This window comes from Sinohyriopsis cumingii, chromosome 2 (genome assembly GCF_028554795.1).
Source record: "Sinohyriopsis cumingii isolate HCF-2022 chromosome 2, ASM2855479v2, whole genome shotgun sequence".
NCBI classification, from domain to species: Eukaryota; Metazoa; Mollusca; class Bivalvia; order Unionida; family Unionidae; genus Sinohyriopsis; species Sinohyriopsis cumingii.
Window position 1 is genome coordinate 38,616,270 of NC_142962.1, and position 26,324 is coordinate 38,642,593.

Here is a 26,324-nt window from a genome sequence, read left to right on the forward strand (position 1 = left end):
CCAGTGAGCTGATCATACCTGTTTGACCCTAGCATGTTTCCTCTGAGGTTAAAAAAAAAATCAAATTAAATGTAAAGTTTTTTTTATTAAAAAAAAGGACCTGTATACTATAATTTTAAAACCAGTGCAATTGGAAACATATTATTTTGTTTGGCTGTATCAAATTTCATGATAATTCTCTCTTTGGCACTAAAAACTTTTGAAGAGGGCCATTCAAGAGACCTTATAGAAGATCTATATGTGTTGTCATGGTCATCTGGAAGAAGCTGCAATTATAAACATTGCTATGACTGCCAGCAATACCCTAAGCTCCTTCTAGTCTTGGACCAGTAGAGTCAAATTTCTTTTTTATAATAGGAGTTTATTTTACAATGTAAAAACAAGAAAGTTTCATCTGGATCGCAAATTTATTTTGAAAAAAATGCAAATAAATATTTACAAACCTCAACAAAAAATATCTTTGTCTTGTAATAAAAATTATCTTACATAGCACATAAATGAAAACATGCTAACTAATGAGAAAGTTGATAAAACAACTGGAAGATTTAACATGGAACAAGCATACAAACACACATAACTGCCAACCTTTCAGACAGTGCTGGTTTTATTTCTGAGACTCAAGAAGTGTTTTCTTTCAGTGCACTTGACTCCAGACAGCTACATCATACAATTACAAAAAAAGTTATCTACTCATATCAGCATATGGAAAATGATTGGAAATTAACATTTGAACAAACAAAAATAAATTGTTTGCTTTGAATTATTTAATATACTATAAAAACAAAATAGCTGGCAGACTTTGTCATATATCATTATACACTAGCGAGCATTGTGAACATAAAAAATTGATTGATTTTTCATTTCCAACTCTACTGTCACCAAGTGGTCATGAACATTATCGTCATCTTTGTGTTTAAAACCAAATGGGAGTTTTCAATGCAAACAAGAAGCCTGCTCATCATCATTTTTCAGTTTCCATAAGATCCATATTCAGTGAAGGCTTACACATACATATGAGATAAACAATGTATGCAGAGTCTTAAAACTAACACTGTATTTCAAAAATATTTTTAAAATATGTGGGGTGGGGACACAACTTTACATCTACCATTATGGAAATTTATGGAATTATCTGCAGTTTATGCAACACCATGAACTACATCATTCTTGTTGAATAAACAACACATACTCGGCCACACAAAGGTGACAATGTTAGAGACCACTTAGTGGTAACAAGTTAACACATTAACCCCTGGTGACAAGTTAACGTGGCAGGAGGTAGTAGCCTACTGCTGAGCTCTGTAGCATCAAGGTCATGCATGATACACTAAGGTGGGTGGTATTATAGAAAGGTAGACTGATGTGCTCTACAATGATGCCAAATAATCTGGAAGTTCTAGTTGCACTACAAAATACAGAAGGAAAACCTCATTGGACCAGATTTTTTCCACCCCAAATTCACCCGTGATCAGATTCCGATTTTGTCTCCGGACATTAGACTTTTTGGTCTCAGATCTAAGGCAGACTGGTATGAAATGCAAACAGACAGATAAACCTTTGCAAAAAGTAGGATAAGATGGGCATTTGAAATAACAAGTGATCTCGATAACAAAATAATGGGTCTGTTAAGCAAAAAAAACTACAAAAAAAACCGAAACAATTTTACCCTTCTGCTCATGCACGAGCCAGATAGTCAATGAAAAACGATGTTTCTAACACAACTAGCAATTAGGTTATTGGAAAATCACCTGGAAGTTGATGTCTTAGGATGTATTCAGAAATAGCTTTCAAAATGTGTTTCCTACTCAAACTTCAGGCGAAAATGACAAAACACCTCCAGGGGGTTAATGTGTTAATGGGTGTATTTTGACGATGTCACCAAATTTGAATATTCCTTGCATATTTAATCACTTGTGCATCAACACTGCACATAAATTACAAATTTAGCTACTCCTTGATGATTATATAAAAAAATTCAAAAATCCTTGTTAACACATTAACCCCTGGCGACGAGTTAACATGGCAGGAGGTAGTAGCCTACTGCCGAGCTCTGTAGCATCAAGGTCATGCATGATACACTAAAGTGGTTGGTATTACAGAAAGGTAGACAGATGTAGCTCTACAATGATGCCAAATAATCTGGAAGTTCTAGTTGCACTACAAAATACTGAGGGAAAAACATCATTTTTTTTAACCCGATTTTTTCCACCCAAACATTGCCCGTGGTCAGAATCCGATTTTGTGTATAGATTTTAGACTTTTTAGTCTCAGATCTAAGGCAGACCGGTATGAACTGCAAACAGACAGATGAACCTTTGCAAAAAGTAGGATAAGATGGGTATTTGGAATAAAGAGTGGTCTTGATACAAAAATAAAGGGTCCTTTAAGCAAAAGAAAAGAAAAAAAAAGAACTCCAACTTTTACCCTTCTGCTCATGTGCAAGCCAAATAGCCAATGAAAAATCATGTTTCTAACAATTAGGCATTAGGTTATTGGAAAACCACCTGGAAGTAGATGTATTAGGATGTATTCAGAAATAGCTTTCAAAATATGTTTCCAATTCAAATTTCAAGAGAAAACAACAAAAACCTTCAGGGGTTAATGTGTTAAAAATTATAAATCAATAAAGAATTGAGTAAGTGATGTGCCTTTTTATATTCTTGATGCTTTGATTTTAAAATAGGGTGGATAATACCTGCAAAGGGGAGTGAAGTAGGCTTGCAGTTTTCAATTGATTGTCATGAAACTTAGTTAATATTTTGGTCATCATCTGAAAATGCACAGTTCAACAAATCAATGTGCACAATAAAATATTGCAAGAGTTTTTGCATTTTTAACCAATATATAGTGCATAGTCTCAGCTTTCAATGGATCACCAAAATAATCTTCATACATGTACATGTTTTGATCACCATTTGAAGTTGTGTGTATCATGATATTACTGTCTTCTTACAATTTTATTGCCCTTTTTGTTATGTTGTTGAATGTAGTGTATGATAGTATCTACTGAATGGAACTAGTCCCGTTTTGATGGATCATTACAAAAATGGATACATATTACATTTATCATCATATATATTCATACAGACAAATTACAGTGCTACTATATGTTTGTTAGAGTTATTGCCCTTCTTTAACTTTAAGCTGGATGAAAAGGCAGAATTTTGTGAATGCAACAAGTCTCATACCTGCCATAAATATGTCACAGAGAAAATATGATTTTTTTTACTCCCAAACCCCTGACACAGTCATGTTTCGAAAAATAGAATTTTCAGTATTTTTCACCCAAAAAATTTAAAAAAGGGAAAAACAGCACCTCAGTATATGCCCATAACATAACAGTAAACAATCCTGCTTAGTGTTCATGTCGAACAATATAAGGATCAGTCTATATAGCTAATTGTCATACAGGAAATTAAAAGACATAGAGGTCAGGTATAAATAATCACCTTTTTAGCATTACTTAACTGGCTGATGTTAGCTAGGGTGATGTGTCAAGTTGTTTGAAGACTGCTGTGGGGAGCCCATTATATTAATTTGCACAGGTAAAATTCATGTTTGTACAGTTGATTTGTGATGATAAAGGGTTCACAACCCTTCTCCCAATGAAATGGTCAGTCCCAAATGTGATGTATATTAATTTTTCTACAGAGACAAGCATCTCTCATGATCAGACAGCATCAGCTACAGTTCTGACAATACTAACGTGATGATCATCAAGAATACAAGGATTTGCAGTTTATGGAAAGTGCAAAGATGAACACCAATGACCCTTGCATTATCGTCAAACCCTCAAATTAACTACTGAGAATAGCCAAAACTGCATCAAATTAAGCATATATTACGCCATTCAATGAATTTTAAAGACAGAAACTTGATGTATGTGTTTATTCAAAGTCAGTGTGATTGTGATTATGTGTTTGTATATGTATGGTGATGATAACTGACAACACTAAGTCCACTAACTAATTTTATTTCTTTGTAAGTGTACTGAATGCAATGAAGACTGACAAATTATTTTCTTTTATTCAGCTTTGAATTTTCCATCATTTTTCTACAGGCTTATTATCAACTGGACATCACTTTTTGGACACACACACTTAACCCCATGGAACCTCAAAACACAGTTTTTGAGTATGAAAAATCCCCAATACTGTCTGGGAATATGGCAGGTATGTTAGTCTCAGTTTTCAATGAATCAGCAAAAAACTTGCATCTGTTATGGTCATCATCTGAATTTGCATAAAATGACAAACCTCTGTGCTCATGTCGGCTATTACCCTTTTTGTCCTGCAGCTGAATTTAATGCAAGACAAAATTCTTGAAGTGTTTTCATGGATCACAATGAAACTTGATACATATTATGGTCATCATCTGAAGAGGTGCATATTGACAAATCATTGTACCTACATGATTCTGTAAGAGTTACTGTCCCTTCTGACCTTCAGCTGGATGCAAATAAATGCCACAAATTACTGAATGCAACTACTCTTGCAGTTCAGTGGATTGCTCTGAAGAGCATATTATGGTTATCATCAGAAGATATACATGCTAACCAATCAGTGTCCTCACTCTGTTTTCGAAATAACTGTGCACCTTTTTTTACAATAGCTTTATCTCCATCATGGGGGGTAGGTGTGGGGGTGTGCTGTAAAGTTTCAATTAAGAGTCTACACTGTTCACAGCTGGATGCATATTACACAAAACTCTTGCAAGTTCAGCTTGGAAATATGCCACCACTTTATTAAATCCAGACAATGGTTCATTTTTTATTTTTGGTGTCTAGTTGCATCACGGTACTGATTTATGTATCATTTGAATGACTCTCTTATGAAGTCAACTATTACTGTCAGTGTTACACAGCTGATTGTTACTTTCAGTAATATGTCCAAGTACTACATGTAATTCTTTTAGATAACTTGATGACAGTTGTTGTTTGATTAACATCTAACAAACACATTTTCATTCAATCATTTCATATTCTGCATTCACTTTACTGACAATCTGTTTCTGTTATTACTGTTGCTGTTTTTGTAATTTCCTCCTCTGCTCAGCCTGCATGGTTTTGGAGTCTTCTCCAGGTCTTGGGCCACGAATATTTACCCAGTCTGCAGTATTTTTATGTAACATTTCCTGGAAAAAAGGAAATAACCTGACACCCACCACAAAGACAATTTATTCTGAGATGATTTTAATACATCAAACTTATCCTTAGTGTCTGTTATATGGAGGTTAATTATAGACAAAATGTATTATGGTGGGTTCAAAGAAGAAGGCCACTAATGGAAGAACTGCCTGATTGCAAATACTGTATGTGAAATATAGGTCAGTGACCTAGTATTCACATACACCTGTAGTATTTCTCATTATGTAATTACATATGATGCTATGTGACTCCTTAGTGTCTGAGAAAATGAGAAGATCTCTAAATGGTTAAATATAGCTCACAATGACCTAATTATAACTTAAGTTGGAGCATCATAAAAACTCATAAACTTATACGAGTCTTTGTATAGAATTGTCTACAACAGTGGCCTAAACATAGACCATAATCTAGAGAAACTAAATGTAATATACCTCTCCCTTTACAGCTTGTGCACAACAGAGTCCAATAACAGAGACCATAATCTAGAGAAACTAAATGTAATATACCTCTCCCTGTATAGCCTGCACACAACAGGGTCCAATAACATAGACCATAATCTAGAGAAACTAAATGTAATATACCTCTCCCTGTATAGCTTGCACACAACAGAGTCCAATAACATAGACCATAATCTAGAGAAACTAAATGTAATATACCCCTCCCTGTATAGCCTGCACACAACGGGGTCCAATAACATAGACCATAATCTAGAGGAACTAAATGTAATATACCTCTCCCTTTACAGCTTGTGCACAACAGAGTCCAATAACAGAGACCATAATCTAGAGAAACTAAATGTAATATACCTCTCCCTGTATAGCCTGCACACAACGGGGTCCAATAACAGAGACCATAATCTAGAGAAACTAAATGTAATATACCTCTCCCTGTATAGCTTGCGCACAACAGGGTCCAATAACAGAGACCATAATCTAGAGAAACTAAATGTAATATACCTCTCCCTGTATAGCTTGCACACAACAGAGTCCAATAACATAGACCATAATCTAGAGAAACTAAATGTAATATACCCCTCCCTGTATAGCCTGCACACAACGGGGTCCAATAACAGAGACCATAATCTAGAGAAACTAAATGTAATATACCTCTCCCTGTATAGCTTGCGCACAACAGGGTCCAATAACAGAGACCATAATCTAGAGAAACTAAATGTAATATACCTCTCCCTTTACAGCTTGTGCACAACAGAGTCCAATAACAGAGACCATAATCTAGAGAAACTAAATGTAATATACCTCTCCCTGTATAGCCTGCACACAACGGGGTCCAATAACAGAGACCATAATCTAGAGAAACTAAATGTAATATACCTCTCCCTGTATAGCTTGCGCACAACAGGGTCCAATAACAGAGACCATAATCTAGAGAAACTAAATGTAATATACCTCTCCCTGTATAGCTTGCACACAACAGAGTCCAATAACATAGACCATAATCTAGAGAAACTAAATGTAATATACCCCTCCCTGTATAGCCTGCACACAACGGGGTCCAATAACAGAGACCATAATCTAGAGAAACTAAATGTAATATACCTCTCCCTGTATAGCTTGCGCACAACAGGGTCCAATAACAGAGACCATAATCTAGAGAAACTAAATGTAATATACCCCTCCCTGTATAGCCTGCACACAACGGGGTCCAATAACAGAGACCATAATCTAGAGAAACTAAATGTAATATACCTCTCCCTGTATAGCTTGCACACAACGGGGTCCAATAACAGAGACCATAATCTAGAGAAACTAAATGTAATATACCTCTCCCTGTATAGCTTGCGCACAACAGGGTCCAATAACATAGACCACACTATAAGTGAGGTTGCAAGTTACTGACGAACCCCTCTCAAAGAATAAGGGATGCCATCCACAAAGGACATCAAGAAATAGAGAGGTCAGAGGAGGGAGGTAATGGAGCTGTTTAAGGGCTGAATACTCAATTATATAATCATGATGGGAATAACTGTCAATAAAAAGACTTTTCTACCAAAGTTGTTTTGTTTTTCTGTAAAAATTTCCTTTATTTTCAAGATAACTAACCTCTGTAAGATTATTACCATTATTTAAACTGGTTCAACAACCATTACATGTAAGTGAAAAACATTATTAAGTCACTGCTTTCTGTTGTTGATTCAAAACCAACAAAATTCCTTTTTTTATTTTGTGGACCAACCATTACTATCTAAACTTGATATTTTTTGTATTGTTCTATTTATAAAATAATGATGGCTTGATTTCATTCCAAGCAATAGTGAAATTTTTCATCCTCTACCTCGTGTATCTTTCGAGTGAATGATTGCTGGATTCCCCATACAAACAATAACCCATTCTCCTAATTACATAAGCAACACATCCTAGTGTCACTTGATCTGTGACCCTTACATATGGTTAAGAAGACAAATATTGAAATCTTACCTATAAAATTTCACTGGTAAATCCAGTGAAGCTGATAAGCAGTGTTGATTGTTTTAATTGGGTTTGGTGGGCATCTGTGATGCTGCCACCAGACCTACCAGATTCAAGGTATGCTTCTGCACAGCTAAATCTCTAGATAAAACTTGAGAAAGTTGACTCTGCATGCCAGCCAACAGTTTTCATTACATCTCAGGTTGAAACATTACATTCTAACACGAGCCTCACAAAGATGGCTCTAAACTCAAACGTGGTAATCTTTATGAGGCAACTCTGATGTTAAGCATATAACCCATTTCAGCCACGAAGCATGGGCTTGAATGGTGATATCCCGTATCCCAGCTTTCACCAGAAGGAAGAGAAATTTGTTCTTATTTTTTGGGCTACATATACATAGCCTGGTTGTGTCAAGAGGACCACTGAACTTTCGTGAAGTGTGGGCCTGAGGCTCGAATGTATTTGAATTGAGTCAATTAAAACCCAGAAGAGATTCCCATTGGAAAAAGAATGAAGGATTTCGATCAACTGAGATCAAAATTGGCTAAAAGTTTGTAAGGTCTTATCATGCCCAATATCACATCTACCATGATGCCAGGATGTGTCCAATATCATGGTGTGGTATCTTTTGACAGTAACTGTGGCCAACTGTTTCTCCTTGAAGAGCCGGATAAAAAAGTTGGCTGGTTGAGTGAGCCACTCAGAGGGACAATGTTCTTTGCATACCACAAGTCCCTGAAAACATGCCACTTTCCCCCATAAGGCTTCAGAGTGGAGGGCTTCTTACTTTTGGGTCTGGGACTGGAGAGATGACAGTAATGAAGTTCGGTAACAGATAGGCAGCCCAAATGTATGTGCTCACACTGGTACATACCATTATTTCTGATTGTGGCTTCTCCAGCAGAATCCCCATGGTCAGCCAACCCCCGGTTGCGCCACTGACACAGAAATGATCATATCTAGACATGATCATGACTGTTTGATCAAGGGGACTTGATAATGTGCTAGCAGCACAATTTGTAAGGGGTGCATAAAAGTCAGCCAAGTGAAATCAAGACTACTGCTGCACTGAATTATAATTCAAGCAATTGCATGAACTCTCTCACTGAAATCCAAGTCCTATTGGAAACAGACTCAACGAGTTCGATGATCCTGATTACGTGAAAACGAGGAAGTCATTCCAGATTCAGGTTAATGATAAACTCCATACCCAGATGGACAAAAGTTGGGACAGGCGGAGGACTTTTCCCAGTTCACTAGAAGACCCAAATAATTAAAACGTGCAGGAAAATAATTTCTGCCTTGGAGCAGAATAAAACTTACGATATGTTTCTGGAGGATGGCATCCAGGTGCACTGCCATCATTGTAGATGATGTCATAAAGTCGACCAGAAAAGGGTGACAATGCAATCCATAACCTTGGCAAAAATCCCAAGGGCTAATAATGTGGCCAAAGGGTAGGACTTTGAACTAATAAACCGTGTCGTGGTAAGCAAAGCACAAATTTCCATGATGTGGGGACATGAAAATATGTGTTGGCCATATCAAGACTCCTGGCATACTTGTCCCTTCGTTTGGAGTGGCAGATTGATCTCATGTCTCCATCCTGAATTTCAGTGGTGCAATGAATTGTCTGAGGCGATTCATTGTCGATGCTCTGCCTCAACTTGCCATTCGCTTTAAGAATAAGAAACAGCTTTGAATTAAAAAAAACATGATTTGTGGCATTTGCACAATCTCCACTGCCTGTTCCGCACATCTGGCTGAAATTTGTTCTCAGGCCCCTTAACACTGGCAGGGGCTGAGTGTTTCCACACACCTGTGTTGGTTAAGCCGCAAGTTGGATGGGCAGTTCCTGAGCTGCCTGCTTCTGAACATCAATTCAAGGATAGATAATGGGCAAGAGTTATAGCCTCTGTCTATATGAGATATACAATGGCATTTTTTTTGTTGGTATGTTTCAGAAGGACTGGACTTGTGAAGTTGCAGGATAATATTCCTAACATAATATGATTGGGGAATATATCTGAAAGAGAAAGAAAACTTTTTATTTCACGTAGTACTCATTTTGCTTGGTTGTCTTGCTGTCTTTGATTATATTTGTGAATAAGTAGGCTAAGTTAAGGTAGTTTAATTTTATTACTTACATAATAATATTTATAACGGTGTTTGATCAATTGAAATGAGTTGACCTGACATATGACTATGACTGCTATCACTTATAAAGGTGGGATTTGCATGACTTTTAACTTTTATTTTATTCCACCCCCTTTTTTTTAATTTAATGAATGTGATACATGTACTACATAGCAAGAATGTTTTTCACTCAGTGCAACAACATAAATACTTCCACAAGTCAGATAACAAAAACTGTTGACACTTAATTAGGGGAACTCATAGAAACAATTGCAGACATAACTGTGATGGTAGCACGACATTTGTAAGGCATGAATGTATGAGGGTACACTGTATTTATGATTACACTTAGACCAAACTAAAAGATAACATGAATTCACTTTTGAAAACTTATTTGATTGATATTTATTTACGTAAGTACTGCCTCAAGACAAAGTTGGTAACATTTTCATTGATCAAAATTTTGCTGACTATTGTCATTACAGCATAGTGTGATCGTCATTTGAAAAGAAAATATAACAAAATATGACTTCTTATTAAACATTAGGAATTTCCTTATGATGATTAAATTTTCCTGGTATTATCCAATGTTCTCAATGATAACACAACCAATATATCATGGTTTTGTTAACAGTTTTGTTCTCGATTATTTTCACATTCAAAAAGTAGGAGCCAATTTTTAGTAAAGAAAAAAAAAGGAAACATGCCTGAACCCACATTATAAGTCATTTTGCTAGTTATTGGGTATGAGTTATCGATGCATAGATCACCAAACCATGAAATATTGATCAGTGACCTAGTTTTCACTGATGGCTACATTACACCTCACATATCATGTGATGTGAATCTACAAGTAACAATGACTGCAAACATGACCTAAATGTACCTCTTTATTTTTACCAGACAGATAGGCAACAAACATGCATTATCATTCCACAAGTCCAAACTGCTTTACAATATGGGAAAAATGTGTCTGTTTTATGAAGATGGCTGTTGTACAGAGTCTTCTTTTAGGGCATGTTTGATTGCATGTGGACATTAATGGTGATTTTACTGCCACAAATACCTGTGGTGATCATTTGGCAATAGTGAAACCACTATTAAACAGATTAACGTCCTAAAATCTACAAATACAAGAATAATATCACTAAAAGTCATACAGGTCATGTATGCGCATTTACTGATATTAAATTAAATATGAATTGCTGTTTTAAAATTTAAAACTAAGTTTTTTTTTAACCAAAGTCTATTATAGCCTGATTAGTGAATGCTCTCACTTTAACTGTCATCATGGAACTTCCAGGCAAAAATTATCAATCGCTATGGATTTTTACATTGCAGTGAGGTACTAAACTGGGTAAAGAAAAGAGCATGTCGAATCTAATCATCACAGTATAGGGTAGTATGAATTTGTTTATCAACATGTGAAGCTAGGACATCAAAGCGTATGACATTCAATCCTGATTGTACTGGATCACACCCTGAGGCTGATATTATCCAAAATGTCCATGTACTTTAATACTGATTTTGTTGTATGTACTTCTTAGGGCATGTAAATAAAGACCTTCCAAAGAATACAAATGTATGTGGATCCAAATAAAGTGAATGACTGCCATTTAAAGATACGACAAATCAAATTCTAAAAAATGACACCTATTACTGAAATATCTGGAACTGAATATATGCATGATCTGTATGACTTTTACTATAATCACTCTGGCTATATGGAAGAAAATAAAACAGAACTGAAATTCTGGAGTAATTTGCTCATGCAACTAACAAGTTTTACTCACATCTATCTGTTCCTGAAGAGTTTTTCTTCTCTCTGCAAATTCCTTCTTCTGTTTCAGTGTATTAAACTCCTCTAATGATTGTGAGTGCTATGAAATAAAGTTGAATTCCCATTAAGTTTGCATTATTGTTGCTAGTTAATATTTTCTTGTGTTAAAATAGATTGGGTCATATTGCAGCTGAACTTTCCCATGATCCATTGTCAATCATATCAAACAACTGGATGAATTTTGTTTACAGAAAACATGGGATCAAAAAAAGTAGGGTTAATGAAGTCATGATATTTGCAAAGCTGTATGAAAATTTTAATGCAATGCCCAAGTTAGTGGTATAGTGGTCAATATATGAACAGAACAGCATAATGATATAAAATTCCACCCCATTACCTTCTGCTGCTTCTAAGTAATATAGTGAAAGTGAAAAGGTAACTGTAGCCTAAAATATTGACCAGTGATATAACCTTGAAGATAGGACTATCAATACAGTACATAATACAACTTCCTATGAAAAGAAACGAGTCTGAAGTTTCATCCTTTAATTTCAAATGGCAATAAAGTCGAAGAATGGAAAGAAAAACGCTAAAGTGCTCACCTATTGAATTGAAACTCAGTTTTACAATGGGCTATGAATTATTCTCCATTAAGACCTCAAAAAATACATTATTTTCTATTTCAAAGAAAATGACATTTTCCATTAAACACAAAGCTACACAAAAGAAAAAATTTGATAATTCTAACACAGGATTTATCTCAGTTTGTACACATAGTTACACACCATAAATTTACATAATTATCTAAAAAAAACAGATTTTAAAAAAAGATAAAAAGTTCAGAATAAATCTGTACATTAAATGCTCATAAATGAACTTTCAAGAATGGCATTTTAGACTTTAAAGTATCTGGTGCATTTAAATTTTTCATTTTCACTACAATTTTCTGTTACATGCATATTCATTTAAAAAAAAAATGCAAACTAGGGTCTCTTCACTTTATAAGAAGCTGGGAGAAAATGTGCATCCACAGAATTCAGTTGAGATATAGTTACATGTAATGAGAATCCAAAGACGACCTTATCAAACCTTGGGTCTAAGATTAGTTTTTGAGGGTACAATGCTAGTACAAGATTTGCTGGAACTGCATCAAGTTTGAGCAAATTCAGTGAGGAAACCAATATCTGAAAATGCTGAATTCACAATAAAATTATGCTGATAGATCAAACTGAGGACTACTCAGACGGATGATTCCAAACTATGGCACTAAGATCAAAATTGTCTGCTATGGATGTTAACTAGAAAGAAGATGAACTTGTGAACACCGTTTTAAATGAAATACTGTTGATTGATATTTTATAAATTTATTAGAACAAAATCCACTTGATGGTTTTGATTCAAATAATGTGCCATCTGATGACCTCAATATACCTGAATAAAGACAACTCAAATTTGTCCATGTTTACAAAAAACAGCACTACATTAATATAATGATGCTAAAATATTTGGATTAACAGTATACAAGAAATTTAATTAGTGCAGTGATGCTTCAACACATGCCTTTCAAGCCAGCTATCACTTAACAAAAACATGAGGTTTAACTGGGTTTGATATTGCTCAACTGGCTTACATAACTTTACAACTGACCATTCCACTAAACAGGTTTATATAACAAATAAGAACACTACCCATGTTAGCTATCCCTCAGACTTTATATCATGTTGACATTACCCATTTTACTATATGTATATCCTGATACAAATATTTGCTATATATTAATGCATAATTGATATGCATAGTCTGTAACTAAAAGTCTTTCACAGAAATGTGTTAACAAAGTTGACACTGTGTTGTATTTTAAAGTACATATAGCATAGATACCAGCATTACCCATCATACATGTTTTAGTTCTGTCAAACAAATATGACATGGCTATTTTTACCCACCTGGGCAACCAACTTACTGGCATGTACAAAAGTATAGGCAGAAGAAATCGTGTTTTCTATTCATGGTTTCAAATAGCAACATTGCATATTTGCATTGTCATGAATATGTCTTCTTTAAAATGTTACCTTACAACTGTAGCAGTAAGAAATAATTGTAGACATTCTTCTTTTCTTTCTATCATATATCTACATATAGAGTAGTCTGTTATGTTACTTGTTTCAGACTTTATCATAAAATTTACATTAAGTCTGGGGGCCCCGAGTGGCCGAGTGGTCTAAAGCGCTCTCCATTACGGATCACTGCCATCTCACCTCTGTCTGCGTGGGTTCGAGTCTCAGATTCAACCAATGTGGATATGTGAGAAAGCTTGCCAGTAGCTTCTCGAGGGTCAGTGGTTCTTTCCGGGGACTTCCTGGGTTCTTCCTCCACCATTAATACTGGCCGCCATGTATAGCCTATCGTGTGTTGCAAAATGGCGTTAAACACAACAACATTAGGTCTGAAAATTTTAGATAACCCATTGCTATCAGTCCATTTCAGGTTAGTCATATTTTTATCAGACTGACAAGTTGGGCCATATTATATATGTTGTACATAGTAAACCATAAGAAACATAGGTTTTTTTTATACTCCCTTGTAATTATTCTTGTTTTAGAGAGATTCATGTATGAACTTGGTTACCCTGTCATTGTATACACACGTTTTACCGTTTTCTTGTGCATATATAGATGACAAGTATAGAGGTGTTTGTACAAAAAACATGATAAAGTTTATGTCTCATGCATTACACAGTTCAGTTGTATATATTTTTTTAGCTGACTCCAAGCTTAATGGTTGGAATCAGTGGTCTGGGGTCAACAGTTTATGCCTCAACTTTTGTCTGTGTAGAAGTAAGGTTCATGACAGGTCAGTCAGTGGAAGGAAAAGAAATCAAATAAATGGAATCATTCCTTGGGTACACCCTATTATAGTGAAACTGGTTAAGTTCATGTCTGTTGTTGAATGGTGTTTTGTCATAATTTTTGTTTGTTATATGAATAACATGGTGTCACAATCTCACATTCATTAATGAGCAGTATATTTCATATATACATATGATTGCATTACAATTCCAAGGACTCATCTGATATGTGAATATCACTGCTTTATAACATCACAATCTAACACAGACTCACAATTTCATTAAATGAACTGAACATGTTAACAGACTATTATAATCCAATTTGTCATATGTGCAGGTTTTTAATAATACCATATTTGATGCAATACACACATTATGCACTTCAAATTACTTGGGTAAATTTCATGATCTTAATGTTCATCATAATAAGCACTCTACAATGATATTATAAACACTTTTCCCATCACATGTATACTTACCTGAAGAATTTGATCCCAGTGTCTATACAAGGAACAAATTGATTACTGACCTTGACCCTGAAGACAAACTTTTACTGTAATGCATGAGATACCATCAAACAGAGAAACATAAGTGTTACATGGTTCAAGCCCTAACAATTTTTAACTTGTAAAGCTGAAACAAATATCCCATGAAATAGATACTTATCACTTTGCCCTTGAAGACAGGACCCCAAATATGGAATACAACACATTGTCTTGGTACAATATACAAGTGTACTGAATTTTATCTACTGGAAAACGTCTTGTTACAATATACAAGTGTACTGAATTTTATCTACTTTAAAACTCTGAAAGTTGAAGAGCAAAAGTGAAAATTTTACTGTAACATAAAGGCCTGTAATCTTGACCTTAAAAAGGACACACAATATGGTACATGATAAACATAGCAAGCACATTTCATCCCATGGTCTTGAATAGTTCTAATGTTATAGAAGTAAAAGAAAGGTGTAATGGAAAATTTAAAAACACTGACCCATGACCCTAACAATAGTACTTCCACAGTGGTATGCAAAGTTAAAGGGCTCTAAGGTGAAAAGGAAAATGGAAAGTGTTATGCAAGAACTATTCTTTACCCAGATGCATCAACTATACTATATACTTGGACTGTTAAAAAAGAAATAATTAGGAAGTAAGTTGCATCTTTTTTGTTCAGGATATGTTTATTTTGTCACCAACTTCATAGTGCCTTTTTCTATATATTTATTATATTTCATATTATACTCACAAAGTACATATACAGCTGCTCAATATTTATTCATTCCACGTCAAAAATGATTGACAGAGACATGTATCATGCATTATTTTTGGGGGGGTATCTCCCTTGGTTGATTTTTTCAGACCACTTTAAGGGAGGTCACCTGCCCTAATGGTATTGTTGCCTGAAGGCTTTGCATTTATGTGTTGGTGTATGCTATGTTTGTTGTTTTATATTAGGGTTTGTTTTTTCTTAAATTAAAGATTTACTCATTGAAGGTTAGTAGGTAGTAGACTTTAATTTTGGAAATGTTGAGTTCATTCAGAATTTTCCAAATCTGCATCAAAGTTCAGTAGATAGTATTTCTTCCTGTTTGGTTCTTTTCTTGACTTGTTTACCTCCTTCTAACTCTCATTTTGGGTCTTTTCATTTTCCTTTCTTTCTCCTTATTCTATTTGGCAAAGCGTTTATGTTTATTATTTATTGTTGTCTCTGTTGTTGTTTTCTCTGCACCTGATTGTGGTACTGTCCTTGCTGTTGCTACTTTTGTTTTTGTGATCTGGCCTGTTGTTTTCATTCTTGTTGTTGTTGTTCCAGTTTGATGTTCTGTTGTTCTTACTGCTGCAAATAGTTCTTGTTTATTATTTATTGTTGTCTCTATGGTTGTTTCATCTGCATTGTGTTGTTGTTCTTGTTGCTGTTGGTGCTTTTGTTTCTGTTGCTGGCCTTCCTCCTGTTGCTTTTGTTCTTGTTGTTGTTGCTGCTGTTCCTGCTTGGTGTTCTGTTGTTCTTGCTTCTGGTGTTGTTCCTTTTGGTTTGGAAACTGTCTGTTGATTTTGTTTCTGTTTTTGTTTCTGCAAGTTCTGTCCCTGTTTGATGTTCTGTTGTTCTTGCTGTTTGTGGTTAGGTAAGATTCTCATTTCCGAGACACAGACTTGCTGTTTACCCTCTTCTTGGAACTTTGAAAATTTCTGTGGGTTAAAGCCAGTATTCCCACATTTATTATGCTTTCTATGGTGGATGCAACCTTTATACTAGTTTTTTGTTAGAAAGCGATGTTGGAAAAAGGCTGGCTTCACATACCTTATTTCTGAATTTTCTATTTCCAGTATCCTTATCCTATTTTTGATAGGGTAAGAGGGATAGTATCTATTCTTGCTTTTGTCACTTTGATGTTGAATTTTCCCTTGAACCTCTCCACTGTTGCCTGTAGGAGTATTTCCAATGGTATGTCTGATAGGTGTAGTTATGCTGTTTTCTTTTTTCTTTTCCTTAGTGTTGGTAATGGTTCTTTGACAAATACTTTTTCTCCTCCAGTGGTTATTACTCCTGATGGTAGTATTGGCTTGATACCCTTTAAAACCTTTCCTGTTAAGTGATTCGATCAAAATAAGAAAGTTCTTGTTATTAATTTGTAAAGCTATCATTACTGTTGCCATACTTGGTCTTCTTTCCAAGGGTATTTGTCATATCAATTTCTTGTGTGCCTTCCTTTTATGCACATTCTAGAATGGATCCTTCCTCCATCTCTATTCTTCTGTACCTAAGTATTTTTCCAACTCTGTCAATTCTTTGTTTGCCACCATTTTTGATATTTCATGTGCAGCAAGTGTTTTCTCACTTTGATTTCTTTCCAGGTAATTGCTCAACAGTTCTATTTCTTTCTAGTACAATTTTTTCAGATTTTTAACTTCTTTAGTTCTCTATATTTGCACTCTGTTTTCTGCTCATCATTTTCCAATCTCCTATAATCCTCTATTTATTTCTAGCTGGAACATTGATATATATAGCAAGTTTCATTCCTTAATTTCCTACATTTCTGAGATACATACAGAACAGAATGTTACAGAAAACTTAAAATATTTAGTTTTTATACTGGCTTCAAAAATAAGCTCCCAATGTGGCAGGCAAAATACATTAAGATGATGATGCATATGTATACCATGTGTTACACCTCAAACAGTTCTAATGGAAAGTGTAATGAAAATCTTCAAATAATGAGGCATGGCTTTGAAAATATGACCCCCATGACGACTCCTAATGATGTCCAAGGATACCAAGTTTCAACTGTAAGACTCAAACAGCTTTTAAGTTATATTATGGAATGGAAAGTATGAAAAAGACTTAAAGTAATAAACTATGACCATTAACTTGAAGATGGGGCCTATAATGTGCTTCATAACACAATAACAATGCATAAATACACCAAGATTCATCCAATAATCTCTAATAGCTTGAAAGTAATAAAGTATAAAGTACAAGGAAAGTGCAGGGGAAAAATATATACCAAAATGTTACCTTGATTTTGAAAACACGACCCCAAGTAGGGTATATGACATACCTTCTAATGAGGATATACAAAGTATAACAAGTTTCATTCAATATTTACAAGCAGCTTTAAAGTTATACAGCAAAAATGAAAGCATAATGGATGAATAGAAATAAAGATACAATACCACCACATTTTATGAAAATGCACGGGATAAAAACTATGTCGTAACAAGCACTAGGAGAGGTCCCAAGTGGCCAAGTGGTCTAAAGTGCTCTCCATTACGGATAACTGCCATCTCAACTCTATCTGCGTGGGTTCAAGTCTAGGATGTGAGAAAGCTTGCCAGTAGCTTCTTGTGGGTCGATGGTTCTTCCCAGGGTTTTCCCGGGTTCTTCCTTCACCATTAATACTGGCCGCCATGTATAGCCTATCGTGTGCTGAAAAATGGCGTTAAACCCCACAACAACAAGCACTAGGAATTCATGGTAGTAGATTCAAAGAAAATCATGATGTTATAGCTGCTTCCCTCCAAAAATGAATGCTTGGATCCAGACAAATATGCTTGGAAATGAATATTTTAATGCCAGTTTGGATCAAAGTGAGGTGTGTTTGCTTGTTAAAGTATGTATAGTAAAACAATGAAGATGGTAAAAAGATTGACTGATTGATACAGTAAAACCTGTCTTGAAAGACCACTGCTATGTGAGACACTTGTCTTCAGACCTATTCTCAATGCACAGGTTATTGATTATATAGTGCTATGACCTGTTATGAGAGACCACCTGTCTTAAGAGACCATATCATGGGTTCGATTCCCGACTGAGTCATACTAAAGACTTATAAAAATGGTACTAACAACTGCCTCACTTGGCACTCAGTATTAAGAGGTTAGTGTTAGGACTGGTTGGCCTGGTGTCAGCATAATGTGACTGGGTGGGACATCATGCTACATGTCTGCGGCATGATGCCCCAGTGTTAACATCACTATGAACTGCCACACTGCAGACATCATTGAAAATTGTTAAAGCTACGTTAAAAATCCAATTCACACACACACACACTGAGAGACCATAACTGTTTGGCAGAAGGGGTGGTCTAAGACAGGTTCTACTGTAATAGATTGGACTGCCCTTATTTGGTTGGAAACTGTACAAAAATGCTGGAAAAAATTCTACCAAATTTAGCTTTATTTTGTGGGGCTTAATGCCATTTATCAGCACATAATGGCCATAGGATTTACACATTCTTAGCATTAAAATTCTTCTTCAATGGTAAAGAAAAATAAACATTTTCAGCTGTTTAATTATAAATAATTTGCAAACTTTTAATATGAGCACAAAGTTCTTATTACAAATGAAATAAAGGACCAAAAATAATGATGTTTCTGTTATATTGATAGAATTAAGGATAATAAATATAGGTATATAAATCTTCAAGCTTTATATAAATCAATTTTTAATTAAATTGAAAATGTAAGTAATCAGCATTCAGTACTTACTTGGTTTTGGGTAAATACATATCGAGTCTTGGAAAATTCACCCAAGCCAACAGAACCAATTCCAAGGAAAGCCTGCAACAAAAAATATGTACACAATGTCTAAGTCCTGTATAATTCATTAAAAAGAAAAAAGAAAAGTCCACAATATCTCTAACTAAACCTATATGTACCTAATACCTTTCATTACAACTGGAACAAGACAGATTGGCTTCCTCTTATTAGGTTGGAAACTACAAAAATGCTGAAATAAGTTCTCCAGTGGTGCAGCTAAAATAAATAAATTCCTTTGTATGAGGGCCTCAAGGTAGATTAGTTCATAGCTAACTGTGCTACCCTCTTTAAATAAGGTCATTATTATTATAGTTTCCGCTTGGTTTTGTTTGGCTTATTGCCATTTTTTCAGCACATGATGGCTAGTATATTTGGTGGAGTATTATGACTCTATGGTCTTAAACTAAGAAACAGAAAAGAGCAAAACACCAACAAGTTTTGTAAAATTTAATTATTTCCCAAGAATACAAAGTGAAAATTTGAAAAGAACTTACAGTATTGTAAATTAAATCCTAGTAAGTCCTAAAATGTTTTGATGTGCCTGTAGTTTTAAATGTGGCAATGTGCCAATAAAATGGATTGTGGTGATGTGCTTTTGATGTATCACAATATTATAATCCAAAAATGTTCTCATCTGATTTCACTATATTTCTAAAATTAATATATTCCCAGTGAGTAATAATTTGAACAAATAATTCCACCCAAATGGAAAAGTGAATACAACAATAAGACTGATTCTGCAAAAGACATTAATGCAAGAATGAGTAATTTCTTAAGTAAACAACATTATATAAAATGATTTGAAACAAAAATAGAAGGTCAAATGTTCATTTCTAGAACATTCTACGATGTCAACAAAACAAGGTCTATTACTAAAATTATGATAAAGAACGTCGGGAAACATCAGGTAGACTAGGTTATTCCATGGAGGAATTCCACTATCCAAGATTCAGATTAAGTAAAAATGTTTACATTAATAATGATCTGAATATCAAACCAACAATCATAGAGAAATATCGTAAACTTAGGTACATTTAATGTGATTCTGAGATGCTTCTTGCTGTTCAACTTAGAGGCTACATTATATTATCAGTTTTAACAAATGTCCATACAGTGTTTTGCCTCAGTAAAATCATTTTCATTCACAAGACAAGTCATATTATTATCAAATTAGAGTGTTACTTGTTATATTGCTATTGCTGTAAGTGTTCATTACAGGTTTCCACTGTATTTCATTTGATAGGATTTGTTATTCATATACAAAGATGTGTAACAACTTTTCATGTAGCTGTTTCTTTCAAACCAAAAACTTCTTTTGTCAAACCCACCTTTTCTTTTCACCCGAAAAGATGTACACAATAGAAACCTACTAAAAGTTAAGCTTAACTGAAAGAAGAGTCCTTCAAATAGGCTGATAGTCTACTATATGATTTTTTTCTTCTTCTGGGAATTCAATACATGATCCTTTATTTTTTCAAACTGAAACCATCTGATCTTTTTTTTAGCAAAAACCATTTTCAAATAAGCTACTGTTGCAGCCATATTGGATTAAGACTTGTACTATTGTCATTTAGAAGAAACTAGATCGAAATTAGAAGACCTTCTGGTGAAAACACTATCTTGATATGACTGTTAAGGGGGCACTTACCAGTTATTATGTACTTTTGAGAGATTGATGTATGTAAGGTGAAGTTGTTTGCATTTAAAACATGCACAATGGAGAGAATGTTGGCATACCTCTATGCTACATTAATGTGATGTGATGTGATTTGGATTTTTAACGTAGCTTTAACAATTTTTCAGTCATATTGCTACGATGTCTGTAATGTGGCAGTTTATAGTGATGTCTAGCACTGGGGCATCATGCCACAGACATGTAGCATGATGTCCCACCCAGTCACATTATCCTGACACTGGGCTGACCAGTCCTAACACTAACCTCTTGATACCGAGTGCCAAGCGAGGCAGCTGTTAGTACCATTTTTGTAAGTCTTTGGTATGACTCGGCCGGGGATCAAACCCACGAGTTACATTAATGTAATGTGGATGATATTTCTTTGGATATTATACTTTTGGAAATTGTACATGATCTAAGCACACTGCTAACTAAAATGACTGCTCCCTTCTGCTAAAAAATCAGCCTGAATTAGTCTAAAGTGCACTATCCATAGCAGCTATTAAAATAGGGAAAATGAATTTTGCCAGACTAGACAATACTAGCTTCTGAAAGTGCAATAAATGAATTATCAAATATATAAAATGTAAAGAAAAGTTCTCGGCTGTTATTTTATACACATTACCTCTGAAGTTCAGGAAGTGAAAATGACCAAGTGGAGCTAGCACATTTTTGAAAGGTGCACATTTGGATTAAGGCCAAGCTGTATACTCTATAACCCATATTACACCCATCAATCATACACCAAAATAAAGGGAATGAAAGGTTCTTTGAACTATACCTAAGATATACAAGGTCTTTTTTTAAATAGCCAAAATAACCAGTGAGGAAAGTCGGGGAAATTCTTTTTCTTTAAATTCAAACCCATGTGCAAAATACGAAACTGCAGAGTGCCAACTTAAAACAAATATAAAAATATATGCAAATATTTTCTTATTTTCATATCATTATGTATGATGTTCTGAATAAAATGGTACATTAATATTGATGTTAAGCATGACAATAAGCTATTTATACTCATTTTGCTCTTGCTTACATAATTTACCATGAGGCATGTTTGTGTGATTAGTGACTTTAATTATGGGGAAATTAGAAGTCTTAAATACAGGAATAGAGTCAACTTAAATTTAAAACTGTTGCATTTAGTAAAAGAATTATATAGTGAAAATGTTTCTTTTTCATTTGCAATGAAATTAAAAAATAAATGATGACGAAGAAAATTCGCTTCTTACATATTAAATAATAGGCAAATATTTTATGCATTGACCTTTGACCTTTATGAACCTCATCTGTTCCATCCCTTTTCAAACTGTAAAATTTATTGTTGACATTTCAGGAATAATTCTGACTAATTTCATGTTTCATGTTCCTGTCTTTCAGCATAACATTGGTTGCTATGTTGACCAAATGTAATGTGCATTTTTAAAATAGCTCACTTTTTATTGGGGGCGGGGGCTGGACTTGTCAGAAACTCCAACACTAATAAATACTGTTCTGTGGGGGGGAAATACAGGAGATCTATTCAAAAGGACTGTTTTGTTGCTTGCAATTTAAATGTTTCAGCCATACAATCAAAATTAAATCATACAATAATAATACCTATGTAATCTTTAAGGAAGCGCTCACCAGTTATTTTATAATTTTGAGAATGTGATTTATGTAAGGTGAAGTTGTTTGCATTTAAAACATGCACAGTGGAGATAATGTTGGCATACCTCTATGCTGCTTTAATGTAATGTGGCCGACATTTCTTTGGATATTGTACTTTTGGAAATTGTACATGATCTAACCACACTGCTAACTAAAATGACTGCTCCTTTGTGCTCAAAAAATCAGCCTGAATTAGTCTAAGTACACCATCCATAGCAGCTATCAAAATAGGGAAAATGAATTTTGCCAGACTAGACAATACCAGCTTTTGAAAGTGCAATGAATGAATTACTAAATATATAAAATGTAAAAAAAGTTATTGGCTCTTTTTATACAATTTACCTCTGAAGTTCAGGAAGTGAAAATGACCAAGTGGAGCTAGCACATTTTTGAAAGGTGCACATCTGGATTAAGGCCAAGCTGTATACTCTATAACCCATATTACACCCATCAATCATATACCAAAATAAAGGGAATGAAAGGTTCTTTGAAATATACCTAAGATATACAAGGTCTTTTTTTAAATAGGCAGTATAACCAGTGAGGAAAGCCGTGGAAATTCTTTTTCTTAAAATTCTAACCCTATGCAAAATTTGAAACTGTAGAGCGCCACCATATCAATGTTACTGGTCAGGTACACAATGCACTTGATTTTGGAACAAGGTCAAGTATTACATATAATTATATATAACATAAAATCATGGAGAAAAAACTACAAACAATAAAATTAAATATGCATAACAGGAATAACACAAGAAGACACATTGTTACAAATAGTTGGTTTTTAATAATTCCTGAACCATTCTATATCCATTGCTTCATTTATCAAAATTTTTATATTTATTGATGTAATGTCAAGATAACTTCAGGCATTGTTTGAAGTAAAATATGTAACTGGCTCTAACCTAAAACATGCATACATTATAATCAGGATCATATTCATAAATTAGTTTCTAGCAATGACTGAGACTTGCTTGGTTTTATCAATTTCATTAATACTTTACTCAAACACATTATGCAAAAAATATCTTCCATAGTTCATGAACTTGCCCCGAGTTTACAGAAATTAAAATACAGTAAATATAGCATATAGGACCTTTTTACACTTATCACCAGATGCAATACTGGAACATACATGTAATCTGGGACAGAATAACAGTTTTAAAAGCAAAACAAAAAACAAATACCAGAAATGCAATTAGAATTCTTTATTTTTAAAATAAAACACACACATTTGCATGAAAGTATTTATTATTGGCAAGTAAGGATATAGTTTGGACAAACCACTATAGACCAGGATTGAATGTGTTGGCAAGGAAGGATATAGTCTGGCCACACCACTACAGACCAGGATTGTATGTGTTGGCAAATAAGGATATAGCCTGGCCAAACCAATACAGACCTGAATTGAATGTGTTGGCAAAGAAGGATATAGCCTGGACAAACCAATACAGACCAGGATTGAATTTGTTGGCAAAGAAGGATATAGCCTGGCCAAACCAATACAGACCAGGATTGAATGTGTTGGCAAAGAAGGATATAGCCTGGCCAAACCAATACAGACCAGGACTGAATGTGTTGGCAAAGAAGGATATAGCCTGGCCAAACCAATACAGACCTGGATTGAATGTGTTGGCAAATAAGGATATAGCTGGCCAAACCACTACAGACCAGGATTGAATGTGTTGGTGAATAAGGATATAGCCTGGCCAAACCAATACAGACCAGGATTGTATGTGTTGGCAAATAAGGATATAGCCTAGTGGCTAAACCACTACAGACCAGGATTGAATGTGTTGGCAAATAAGGATATAGCGTGGCCAAACCACTACAGACCAGGATTGAATGTGTTGGCAAAGAAGGATATAGCCTGGACAAACCAATACAGACCAGGATTGAATTTGTTGGCAAATAAGGATATAGCTTGGCCAAACCACTACAGACCAGGACTGAATGTGTTGGCAAATAAGGATATAGCCTGGCCAAACCAATACAGACCAGGATTGAATGTGTTGGCAAAGAAGGATATAGCCTGGCCAGACCAATACAGACCAGGATTGAATGTGTTTTCAAAGAAGGATATAGCCTGGCTAAACCACTACAGACCAGGATTGAATGTGTTGGCAAAGAAGAATATAGCCTGGCCAAACCAATACAGACCAGGACTGAATGTGTTGGCAAAGAAGGATATAGCCTGGCCAAGCCAATACAGACCTGGATTGAATGTGTTGGCAAATAAGGATATAGCCTGGCCAAACTAATACAGACCAGGACTGAATGTGTTGGCAAATAAGGATATAGCCTGGCCAAACCAATACAGACCAGGATTGAATGTGTTGGCAAATAAGGATATAGCCTGGCTAAACCACTACAGACCAGGATTGAATGTGTTGGCAAAGAAGGATATAGCCTGGCCAAACCACTACAGACCAGGATTGAATGTGTTGGCAAATAAGGATATAGCCTAGTGGTTAAACCACTACAGACCAGGATTGAATGTGTTGGCAAATAAGGATATAGCCTGGACAAACCACTACAGACCAGGATTGAATGTGTTGGCAAAGAAGGATATAGCCTGGCCAAACCAATACAGACCAGGATTGAATTTTGTTGGCAAATAAGGATATAGTTTAGCCAAAACACTACAGACCAGGACTGAATGTGTTGGCAAATAAGGATATAGCCTGGCCAAACCAATACAGACCAGGATTGAATTTGTTGGCAAATAAGGATATAGCCTGGCCAAACCACTACAGACCAGGACTGAATGTGTTGGCAAATAAGGATATAGCCTGGCCAAACCAATACAGACCAGGACTGAATGTATTGGCAAATAAGGATATAGCCTGGCCAAACCAATACAGATCAGGATTGTATGTGTTGGCAAATAAGGATATAGCCTGGCTAAACCAATACGGACCAGGATTGTATGTGTTGGCAAATAAGGATATAGCCTGGCTAAACCAATACGGACCAGGATTGTATGTGTTGGCAAATAAGGATATAGCTTGGCCCATCTAATACAGACCAGGATTGAATGTGTTGGCATGTTAACACACTGACAGTAAATCTAACGAAATACTGATAATTTTCATAAGCTGACAAATTATTTGCACAGAGGGAAAGTAAGTAATTTTTAATTTCTAGATATGTAAGTATTTATTTTTTATCGTCCAGATATATAAGTTAACAATGGCAGAAAAGATTTCCAATAAATATATTTTCATTAAATGCCAGAAGAAATATTTTAATGTCTGATGATATTTTTCACCATTTTTAAATTTGGAAATGTAATCAGATTTGAAAATCAACATTAAATTCATATGACCAATAATAATAATAATAATACAAATAATGTCTTATTTTCATTGTAAATTTGGACAATTTTATTTCCAGTTACTGGTACAGTATACCCACATGAATAATTTGTATTGCAATAGTAATAATAATAATAATCATGCCAAAACCAATATTATTTTCGAAAATGCAAAGTCGCAACCATGCACCTTATCATTAGGGGCAAAACGATTAATCATTATATTCATGCAACAATACTTTTTCCATATCAATAACCATATCAATACAAGAGATGAATCTAAATAAAACAACTGTTTGCCTTTTTAT

General features: G+C 34.8%; 1 protein-coding gene across 1 annotated transcript in view; it reads right to left on the minus strand.

Moving 5' to 3' along the window:
- Positions 1-388: 388 nt before the first annotated feature.
- LOC149804679 (cytochrome c oxidase assembly protein COX16 homolog, mitochondrial-like) overlaps positions 389-26,324 on the minus strand; it is a 30,332-nt gene continuing 4,396 nt past the window's right edge. The window contains exons 2-4 of the mRNA XM_089942956.1: positions 19,325-19,396; positions 11,505-11,591; positions 389-5,133 (exon numbers count right to left, since the gene is read on the minus strand). Coding sequence (XP_089799082.1) covers positions 5,017-5,133; positions 11,505-11,591; positions 19,325-19,396 — 276 coding nt within the window. The 3' untranslated portion in view covers positions 389-5,016. The remainder of the gene's footprint in view (positions 5,134-11,504; positions 11,592-19,324; positions 19,397-26,324) is intronic.